The 11,936-nt window shown below is 46.5% G+C and overlaps 1 protein-coding gene across 1 annotated transcript; it reads right to left on the reverse strand.

Annotated features, from left to right (window-relative positions):
• Positions 1 to 796: 796 nt before the first annotated feature.
• Positions 797 to 4,980, reverse strand: LOC136548922 (uncharacterized). The gene is made up of 4 exons (XM_066540278.1): positions 4,666 to 4,980; positions 3,490 to 4,560; positions 1,307 to 1,581; positions 797 to 1,133 (listed from the first exon to the last, which is right to left on the reverse strand). The coding sequence occupies exons 1-4, from the start codon at positions 4,978 to 4,980 to the stop codon at positions 797 to 799; spliced, it is 1,998 nt and encodes a 665-aa protein (XP_066396375.1).
• Between the last annotated feature and the right edge of the window lie 6,956 nt (positions 4,981 to 11,936).

Raw genomic sequence — 11,936 nt, forward strand, 5'->3', positions numbered from 1 at the left:
TGGTCCAGATGATTCATATCCAAATTCCAAACAAGTTCCCCGCTAGCTGAGCTGAAGTGAATAAAATCAAACATTGATTAGTCTAGTACGTGTACAGATAATCATGTAAAATATGTAAAAACATCTACAATAGCAAGAAACATCTATGACAAGGAAAGCAATTGCATAGACCGAAGAGATGAAAAGTCACGGTTAAGCTAGCATCAACGACGTGCTATTAATAATGCTTTGTCACACTTAACCAAAATACATGCTCATAGTATATATTAAGCTTCTCATTTAGTATGTACTTCCTCTGTCCTATAATATAATACATTAAAAAAAATTAAGCTGACTTAATAAAATATACTCAAATGACACATGTACCCACGGATTAAACCCAATTAAGGAGTTTCTTCCTCAAACTATGGTTTCATTTTTAATAAACTTTGCTAAATTTAAGCATGGGCATATAGAATACTTTATATTTCAGCATATATATATTTTAGAAGTCATAATACTCTGTGTATTCCATGCCAGGACGAATGGAGTAGTTAAAGAAAAGTATATCTATAGTACAAAATTTCATTTAAGGGGAATATAATAAACATTGCAAGAATAAAATATAAGATCAATTTGGGCCGTCAATAGGGTTCGAGACAATTTGGGCCATTGTTGAAAACATTAAGTACCAATCCTAACATAGGAGAAAGAAAACAGTGCTAATGCAAATGGTTTGCACTAGCTAATAAGTCCTTGCTTTGAAATAATAATATATAGGAAAAGCAACATAATGCTTCATACCACTAGCAATCAATCAGTTTTGTGAATCGTCACCAGCATCCTCCTCCACAGCCTCAGACTTTGAGGGCATATACGGTGCATCCGACCACCAGCACCTGCAGTGCAGCTGCTTGGATGCAGCGGCAACAGCTTCCTTGGCAAACCTCTCCTCCTCCCTTTTTTTGAGAAGCTCCTCTTTCTCCTTGAGGGCTTTGAAAACCTCATTGTAGAAGCACGTCCCCTTGAACCTACGAGGCTTCTTGGTGGCTCTTGCAGCCTGTTGTTCCCCTTGCGCACGTCTATGACGACTCGCTGCCACGTCTTCTCCCTGTGCCTCCTCTTCTGAAACCTTGCGGCGGCCTGCTGTGACTCTGAGGCATGCAGTGTAACAAATTAATAGCCGGTTATGGACATTTAGCGTGGTAGGGTTCGTTCTCTCGAGGCTAATAATATAGTTAATACCATGCTGTAACAGGCTATAGCCGCCGGCTAAATAACAAAAAATTGAACGTGAGTACACAGATAATAGCAGGAGATTTGGTACCTTGCTCTGAGGACATCTTCTGAAACCTCGTGGTCTCCCTGTGCCACCTCCTTGCAGCTGAGAACGTCTGTGGCGACTTCCTCCGCTGCCCTCTCGTCGTCATCAATCAGCGTGTCCGGCAGCGGATCAGCAACGAGGTGCGGCGCGGCAGTCTTCGGCTGCTTCTTCAAAGGTTGTTGCTCCTTGTACTCAGATGCAGATGTCGCCGCTGGCTCCTGCTTCCTCTTGCCGGCGACAGCCTCTAAAACCACACCATGGAAATCCACCACTCCTGCCTGCACCAAGGTAACAAATAGCAGTTAGCGGGTCTGTAGCGGATTAACGTCTATACAGCGGATTGCGGATAGTGGGTGCTATAGCGGACGCTAAGTTCCATTAACATTATCTAATGACCTCATATAATTTAGGTGTATGTATATCTTAAATAATGACTTTCTCAACCTTTAAAAATCGACTAAATACAAATTAATAATAAACTAATAAACATATAACTTACATAGCGTAAATATAGATATTTATTTGTATTCGAAGAGTTGATTCTCGATCAAATATATCTTTAATTAAGAATGAACTAGTTATGTTCTATACTTGGGTCGCTATAGCGGACTGCTACGTGAAATAATGGCCGCTCTATAGCGGTTTGCTGCGTTAAATAGCAAAGATAAGTTCCAACCCACTATATCTAAGAAGCCGCTACATCATACAGTACTGCAAACCGGCACTTTGCTGAGTGCCTGCGGCATTCGGCAAAGCCCAAAATACACTCGGCAAAGGCTTTGCCGAGTGCCGCACTCGGCAAAGGGCACTCGGCAAAAAATTAATCGACAAAGAAGCCTTTGTCGAGTGCTTTTTGTCAGGCACTCGGCAAAGCCTTTGCCGAGTGCCGAAAAAGCACTCGGCAAATATTTACACTCGGCAAAATGAAAATGCGAAAAAACCCAAATATAATAGCAAATTTTTTTTTCGGGGGAGGCCGCCACCGGACAGCGCCCGTCCGTCCAGCGCCACCGGCCATCAAAGTCGCTGCATTTTTTGCGCAAAATTCGCGGCTAACGCGACCAGCGGGATTCGAACTCACGACCTCTCCCTCGCGTGTCTGCTGCTCTACCACTGCACTACACTGCCACTTGTGTCTAGATTTCGTTATCGTCCTCATATATTATACTAAACCGAGAGTAAATTACTTGTTTGAGGCCCTAAACGAATTCAAATCAAAAAGTGGTCAACTACAAAGTTTCATAACTTTTTGAGATCTACAATTTTCATTTGGAAAGTTTTTCCATCCGAGGTCATTTGAAAAATTCGAATTTCAAATTTGACAGATTCAAACGTAGTTTTGCATGATAAGATGATTTCAAATCAAAAAGTTGTCAACTATATAGTTTCATAACTTTTAGAGATCTACAATTTTCATTTAGGAAGTCTTTCCATCCGAGATCTTTTGAAAAATTCAAATTTTAAAATTTTCAAATTCAAACGTCGTTTTTGCATGACAAGATGATTTCAAATCAAAATGTTGCCAACTACAAAATTTCATAACTTCTCAAGATCTACAAAGTTTATTTTGGTCATTTTTCATCTGACATAGTGTTAGTAACATTGTTCACAAATCTTATATATCTCTCTTTACTTTTATGAAACTAATATGAGAGATGTAGATTTTATGAACAACGTTATTGTCGCTTTGTCAAATGAAGAAATGACCAAAATAAACTTTGTAGATCTTGAGAAGTTATACAACTTTGTAGTTGAAAAGTTTTTCATTTGAATTCATTTAGGGCCTCAAAAATTGCTTTGAAAAAATGATTTGCCGAGGACAAAAAAAAATGCACACGACAAAATGCCTCTTTGCCGAGTGCCAAAAAAAGGCACTCGGCAAAGACGCATTTTGCCGAGTGCCAAAAAATGGCACTCGGCAAAATACATCTTTGCCGAGTGCCAGAAAAAAGGCACTCGGCAAAGACGCATTTTGCCGAGTGCCGAAAAATGGCACTTGGCAAAATACATCTTTGCCGAGCGTCGAAAAAAAAACACTCGGCAAAGCCATCTTTGCCAAGTGTCCGATAAAATATACTCGGCAAAGCTTTCGGTACTCGGTAAAGTGCCGGTTTGCAGTAGTTATAGCGGCAGCGGTAAGGGACCGCTACCACTATTGTAGTGGCCGCTACGAACACTATTTATACCTTGGCCACCTGGTGGCTGCTGCGAACAGCAGGGCTAGTGTCCACGACAACCCGCTCCACTGCCCTCTCAGCCAGCTCGTCCGGCATCGAGCTAGCAGCTGGGAGTGCGGCGCTAATCCTCCTCAGCGGGCTAGGTCTTGGCATGTTGTCCCCGACCTCGGCGAACATGGTCTGGACGCCGGTGGCGTCATCAAAGCCCACTCCGTCATCACTGGCCGTGATGAAATCTTGAGGCACAGGCTCGCGACCATGACCTGCAGCTGCAGCCTGCTGCGTGAGGCCGCGCCCGCTGATACCGGAACCGGACGAGATCAGGGCAGCGGCACTAGGCAGCGGAGCAGCAGCGAGGTGCGGTGCGGCGCGATTCAGCGCCCCATGCCTCATCTTCATAGGCACGTCGTCGCCGACCTCTCCCTGGGCGACCATGGTCTGGACGCCGGTGGCGTCATCACTTGCCGTGATGAAGTCTTGAGGCACAGGCTCGCGACTGCAACCTGCAGCCTGCTGCGTGAGGCCGCGCCCGCTGATACCGGACGAGATCAGGGCTGCGGCACTAGGCAGCGGAGAAGCAGCGAGGTGCGGCGCGGCGCGATTCAGCGCCCCATGCCTCATCTTCTTAGGCACGTCGTCGCCGACCTCTCCCTGGGCGACCATGGTCTGGACGCCGGTGGCGTCATCACTGGCCGTGATGCAGTCTTGAGGCACAGGCTCGCGATCATGACCTGCAGCCTGCTGCGTGATGCCGCGCCCGCTGATACCGGACGAAATCAGGGCGGCGGCATTAGGCAGCGGAGCAGCAGCGAGGTGCGGCGCGGCGCGATTCAGCGCCCCATGCCTCATCTTCATAGGCACGTCGTCGCCGACCTCTCCCTGGGTAACCGTGGTCTGGACGCCGGTAGCGTCATCACTTATCGTGATGAAGTCTTGAGGCACAGGCTCACGACCATGACCTGCAGCCTGCTGCGTGAGGCCTCGCCCGCCGATACCGGACGAGATCAGGGCGGCGGCACCAAGCTGCAGCGTGCGGATCTTGGCCCGCAGCGCCGCTTCCGTCTCGGTGGCCCGGCTGATCTTGGCCCGCAGAGCCGCCTCCGTCTCGGCGGCGCGGCTGATCTTGGCCCGCAGCGCCGCCTCCGTCTCGGCGGCCCGGCGGATCTTAGCCTGCGCCTCGAGGGCGCTGTAGTCGCGCGCCCGGATCTCATCCAGAAGGCTGTCCATGTGCTCGTCGGCCGCACGGGCAAAGTCCTCAGCCTCGGCAAGCCTGCGCTCGCGCGCGGCGAACACGAGCACCGCGTCGACGAAGTCGTCCGTGCGGCGGAAGTGGTTCAGGTGGGTGACGAGATCCGCGGCCGACATAGCCACGAACGTGGGGTTGAGCTGGGGGGCGAGGAGGGCGGCGTCATCAGCCGAAGGAGCTTCGGCGGCGCGGGCTCGGGAGCTGCTGCCTCGGGCGCCGGATCCGCGGCCACGGGAGCTGGAGCCTGAGGCCATGCTTCGCTTGAGGAGGGGATCGACGCGGCGAGATGGCAGCAAGCAGGAGCACGAACCCGAGGTCCCTAGCTAGCTCCCCGGCGAACCTGTAGAGATGGAGGCGGCGCCGGTGAGTACTTCTATACGGCGGCGGCGGGCGTAGGGATTCGGGAATGGGGCCAGCTAGCAAGCGCTCGCGCCGCCAGGTCGATGGGATGGCCGGAATGGAAGGTTGGTGGCTAGGGTTTGGATGGTGATGCGGCCTGGGAATCGGGTTTATTTGGGCAGGGACAGCGGGAGGAGTGTGAGCTCGTGAGAAACGGAGGCGGCCAGCGAGAGAGGTCTGCTACTGCCGTAGTACTAGCTGTAGTGACGTCAGCAGATTTCCACGTGCATGGTGCTGTAGGGCAAGCCTTCCTTTCGTGCACTGTGCTCTGTTTCAAACGTTTTGCTTGTCTGATGTGTGGACAGCTTGAACCCACAGTGCCGGTGAGCTGTCCGGCGCGCGCAGTGCTTTGCGCCTCTGCCGCGGCCGCTGGTTGCCAGCCGCCGCGCCGCTGGGATGAGCGCTGCCGCTAGTGGTCATCGGGCGACCGACCAGTATTCTGAAACCAGTGTGCTGGTATTTGTTTTTTTTTAAAAAAAAGTTAATGGCAAAAGCATGCCGGACATATATTAATAGAGAAATAGCATCTCACAATAAGAAAAAACAAAAAACTAATACCCTCATGAAGAGACGACAACAAAACTACCACCATAAGAAACACAATACAAGCGCAGATACAACGGTCAATAAACACCACCATGCACGCTACATAGAATAAGCAAAGAAAATTAGAGGGGGAGTAGGTTTCCACAACGATGCCTTCGAAGGAGTGAAACGACATCCACGGATGACGTCAACTCTAAGTCTCTAACTAGAGAACAAGGTATTTCAACCAGACTCCTTGAGGATAATGGAGCATCACAACAAAGGCCGCAGCCAAAGGCCGACATCCACAGGGATGTGCCCTAAATGTGTCACCATTGTGGGCCATAGCCAAAGGCCTAGCGAGGCTTTTCGTCGGGCAACCCCTACACCCAAGCCCTAAACTAGCCAGACTATAAATGTCATATCCAAAAACCAAAACGAACTGCTACAAGCGGGAGATCATTGTGGCACCAAAAAGGCCATAGGCATGAGTGACCTACCGCCACCACACCGGCCAACAAGGCCCGCCTCCATCCTACATGGCACCAACCACCGCAGGAAAAGCCACATCTTGTTCCTGCACCATACAAAGAGCGTTGCTGACGCCATTGCACATCGTCGCCCTCAAGCTACTAGTAAATGTCCACAAGCATCCCTCCACAAGTCGTCATCCGCAACTAGGGATGAAAACGGTCGGAAAACCACTCAACCATTTTCTACTTTTACATTTGAATACAAAAATGAAAGCGAAAGCGGTAAAGCTAGACACGAAAATGAACAGGGACTTACGGAATATCGAGAATTTCAACGAACTAATTCGAGCGAAATTATATCGAACATGGTCGGTATACGAAAAATCAATGTGGATCGGAATATTGACCCGTAGGACCAAGTGCATAACAATTAACAAGTGAATAACAATTAACAATCCCTACAACCACTACCCCAGATCTGGACATCACTGCCGGTTCAAAAATCCACTTCACTGCCAGATTTTGAACCGACAGTGGCATACCGACAGTGATGGGGGGTTGACATCACTGCCGGTCCTTAAAAACCGACACTGATCTACAGGAAATAGTGTCGGTTCCTGGCTCCGCCCGGCAATGTCCAGTTGAACAACACTGCCGGTTTGTAGTGCCAACCAACAGTGACGGTTGTTTTAAGAGTGTCGGTTCTTGGCTCAAGCCAGCAGTGTTGAGCAAGCCTACACTGTCGGTTCATGGATCAAACCGGTAGTGTTGTAGTAAATATCAGTGTCGGTTCATGGATCAAACCGGCAGTGTTCTTGTAACTATCGGTGTCGGTTCATGGTTCAAGCCGGCAGTGTTGAGCAAGACAACACTGTCGGTTTGCTTCTAACCGGCTGTGATGGTTACGACAACACTGCCGGTTTGTTGCTAACCGGCGGTGATGGTCCATTCGTATTTTATTGTTTTATAATTTATTTTAATTTATATTTTTTTCATGGAATCGGGTTTCGCTTTATATACGCTACGTAGACGACAGGTCCATCAATATTTAACATTACAAATGTTACGATTACAATTCAAATGTTCTTATCCACATCTCGATCCCTCAAAATAAAAAAGAAATGTTCTTAGACTTCACACATGCTTCTCGGACTTCCTATGATAATTTGGCGAGCCGCTCTGGGCCATACTGGTCCTTGTACTTCACGGATTGTGCAATGGAAAATACTCCATCTGTTTCCAATACCTCGGCTAAGATGAATTTTGCCAGCTTTGATTGTAGTGCGACGATCTCCATGTCTAGCAGCCTTTCGTGCTTAAATTTCTTGCGCTGTCGTTCAAAAAAGATGATATCCAAAGAGGAACAGCAAATCATTTTGTTGAATTATTAACAGGCATAAATAAAATGGAGATTATACACACCAACTTATCGGCTTCTTCCAATTTCCCACCGATGTAGCGAAGTATTGCCCACATTACATAAAACCCGTATTCATTGTTTCCTACCGGCTGTGATAGGTACTTCCCCTCAATTTCGACAACCTTGAATGGGACCGGCGTCCCACCGATATGTCTTCTTTGGACACTGAGCAACATTAAAAGGAGAAACATTAGAAAGTGGTATGTGTGATTAGAAAATAATAGTTATTAGGATCGCTTACTAATTCAGCACTGTCACCAGTGCATCTAGATGATGAAATGGTTTTTTTCTTCGAGTCCCACACCTCGAGCAGATTTTTGGCAAGATTAACACAAATGAAGACGAAATGGTTGTTGCAATCACAGAATCCTAATTATCGAATAATCTTAACGAAAAAAAGCATAAAATTAAAAGCCGAGAACACATACTCGCAGTTGTAGGCTAGAAGTATGTGGGTTTTCTTCTTCATCGTGAATTCGTCGAAAACAACAATCAATCTCTGTTTCAGGTCTTTCACGTCACATCCATAGAGACCTAGACATGTCCTCTCATTGACTCGCATGGGGTCCAAGAAGCCTATGTAATCCCATTTGCTTTTTAGAATGCAAAATTTTGCTATACACCTACATAAAATCATGGGAAGTGCTCAAAAGTTAACAATTTGTGTCTCGAGAGAGTAGTTAATTGTAATATCGTGCATGTAGGGTACTTACATAGTCCACAGCGTCAACATTTGAACATCGAGAGAGCGTTTCTGGTATAGCTGGAACAAGCACTCCCACTCGACATCAAACTTCTCTTCTTCAGGATATTGGAAAACATGTGGCGAACGGATAATAACCTCAAAACCAAAGTCGTTCGTCTTTGTTGCTTGAGCCATGTAATATTCATATAACTGGCGCATATATGTTGTCAGATTTTTATACTCATGATCGAGAACCAAAAGATCACCCCTTTCATACTTTATTGCCAGTGTTCCCATCCCTTGTACATCATAATAGATGTTCGCGGCCTCTTCCATGGTTAAATCAGGGTTGTCTTCGACTAACTTTATAATGTTCCTTAAATCTTTATTGTGTATTTTTTTGTCTCTTGTTGTAGCGTATTTATTCTATGTTTGCCTTTTGAATTTGGACTTCAATAAAAACGGAGGCAGTGAGGCACATAGATTGAAGAAACTAACACAATCTTCCTTCGAGATATGTGCTGTAAATTTGTCTTTCATCAAGGTGGTAACGCTGCCACTGAACGGCCTTTTTCTTTTATGTTGGTCCACTTTAGGAGCATTAGCGACCGAATCCAAGGACCTTTTCTGTGACTGCGAGGATGTCCTTGATCTTGTTTTGGGCTGAGGTGGAGGAGGAGGATGACGATGAGAATTCTATTTTCCCGGCGCTGATGAAGATGGAGGAGGAGGAGGAGGAGGAGTCTCTTTTCTCGGGGCTGATGAAGATGGAGTCGGACGAGGAGGAATAGAAGGAGACCTCTGTCTTCTCGGGGGTGATGGCTCTAGATGAGGAGGAGAGTGATCTCTGTTGGAAGATGGTGAGTGATCATCACGGGTGGGCGAAGACTCACAGTCGTCCTCATCATTAGAGGATAATTGATGGTCAAGCTTAATGAAGCGCTTGCGCCAGGCAACTTGAGAGCCCTTGTTTTGACCAAGTTTTGGCCTGTCGTCCGCTACGGGGTACTCAATGGGTATCTTGTTATACTTCTTATCAAGTATTCTATCAGTGGTGACACGAGCGTACCCCAATAGAATTGGGCGGCCATTAATTGTCCCATCTCCCGTAGGCCAGGCCTGGCCGAGCGCCACCTTGTCCTTTGTCCATTCCTGACGGATGTACAACCTAACATTGACGGGTTCAGTGATGTCGTCCACCAGATGAGGCACATTCGCCTCTTCTTCATCGAGCGGGGTCGATCCGTAGCTGCTACGACTCCTAAATTGTGGGCTAAAGGCACTAGGAGTAGGGTTTTGTGGTACTACTGACTCCTTGGACAACAAAATTTGCTTGACTTGCGCTTCAACGGTCGCCTCAATCCGTGCTTCCATTCTGTCTTCTATCTCTTTTAGTCTCCTTAAATACTCTGCTTCATGTTCCACTCTACCCCTCGAGCGGCTCCGGTAAGTGTTAGATTCTTGGGGGAATGCTAGTTTCCAAGGAACAACACCGGTTCCTCTAGTGCGACCACGGTGCTCCTTGGTTCCGAGTGCTTGGGTGAGCACGTCTTTCTCCCTATTAGAAGTGTGAGCCCCTTGCCTCACCTCCTCAGTTACCTGGGAGATCCTCTGGATGAGTTCGCTCATAGGTTGATTTGAGGAGCTAAAGCTCCCGTCCTCGGCGTGCCGTACATTTTTCCCCATACAGTATAATACCAATCTAGGCTCCCAATCAGCGGTCTCAACCTAAACGCCTTCCTCAGCAAGGCGATCCATCTTTTGAAGTTCTGCTTTAAATTCTGGCATCTTTTTGGCGTAGCCACGAGAGCCGAGATGATGAGGATTCGTCACTTTCTATGAATTCTCCTTATTCTTCCTGCTCAATTCTAAGTACTCCTCAGATAACCTGTATTCCTTGAAATTCTACTAGAAGTCCTTCTGCTTGCTAAACTGTCCACCATCGAAATCTGGCTCTTTATTTTGGAGGACAAAATTCTTGTACAATGTCCCCTTGAAATTTTTGAAGCATGTCCCCATGATTTCTTTTGCTTTTTTCTTGACTAACTCCCTATCATACTCGGCTAGGAAAGTGAAATACTCTAGGATCTTGACAACCCATATGTAATCCTTCTCGCTTTCGGGAACCCTCCACCGGTCATCATCTTTCCCAATCCACTTCCTGTACTTAATCAGGATAAAGTCCCTAACAAGTAACCCGAGGATAGTCTTGTATTTGGTCAAAGCTATAGGCGGTGAGAGTGGATCCCCGAATTCATCGAACTCAATAATGTGCCAGTGTGCATTCCTACCAATAGGAATCTTTGACATGCCTCACTTGGATCTGGCCTTCCTGCTATCCGAACCCTCTGGCTCCTTGGCCGGCGGAGGCTCCTGCTAGAGACACCAAGTAAGCTATGACCCTCTCAATTGATTAGCGTGTGTGGCTACATAGTGACATGATACCAAAGTTACCTAGCCATCTTGGTCATTTTGACCTAGATCGAGCAGGTCGGACGGGGTCCATGGCTGCTCGTTCTCACCCACCTGATTGACACTGTCACCGTTTGTCGGATCATGCAGCTCTCCTGTCCCAGCGATATCAGCCGCTTCTTGTTGCCGATCAGTTCTTCGGTGATGGGGTAACAGGCGACGATGAGTCATGGTTGTGACACGATCGTGGTTAGTTTTGGCCGCGGACAACTACTAATAGCATATGTTCATATATATAATATGTTTAATGCAAAGTCTAATAATAAGTCCACATACAACAAAGTCAAATAATAGCATATGTTCACCTAGAACAAATTCATTGTTTGATTGACCACATACAACAAAGTCCACCTACTGTTCTACGAAACTAAGCCTACATCAACTTCCAAATAAGAAAAGCGATGACCATAGCCATAAATAAAAGCATGACATCTTTCCAAGACCAAGGAGTAATTCTCCTAATCTTCACATCTCTGGCGGGTGGCTTCTCTTCGATCTCCAGTGCCAGCGGATGGCCATGGTTTGCATTCATTGGCCCATAGTAGGCTGGTTGCCCATGGTTTTCAAGGTAGGCCGAATGACTATAGTAGGCCCTCAAAGCTTCAGCTTCTGTGTTGTATTTTTGTGCAAATTACCAAGGTAGTGATTGACTTGAGCATAGCAATCTTCCCAGGTTTGATAAATCCTAGGCATGTGACCAACATGCACTACATACCATGCCATGGTTGCCTATACATTTAAGTAAATTAGGCATGTGGTAAGTGGTAATGGTAACTCACTGAACAAGAGTTATTATTCAAGTTATATGGCCAAACTAAATCTATTTAATGTTCTTTATCCTTGACATTCCAAACTAAAGCTATTTAAGCAAGAGCAGAAATTCTTATCTAACTCTTACACAAATAGAACACTCCCTACCGTCACAAATAAGACGTCCATAGTCATTAACGTGTACCCTTGACTGCTAGTTTCCATTGCTTGCAATAATTACAAAGTACAGAGATATCATAACATTATGCAACTACTATTCGAGACAGATATGCTCATATTATTGTCACATATTCAATCTAACTATGTCAAGAGGTGTTGATGATCAATGTTTAAATACTTAGACTGCACACAGCGCAAAAGGTCACTTAGCTGTGACTCAAGGGAATAACTTGTTATGACAACATGCAAATAACACCAATGGTTCTTAAACAGTTTAGGGCCATAATTACTAGGTCCTCAACAAAT

This window comes from Miscanthus floridulus, chromosome 4 (genome assembly GCF_019320115.1).
Source record: "Miscanthus floridulus cultivar M001 chromosome 4, ASM1932011v1, whole genome shotgun sequence".
NCBI classification, from domain to species: Eukaryota; Viridiplantae; Streptophyta; class Magnoliopsida; order Poales; family Poaceae; genus Miscanthus; species Miscanthus floridulus.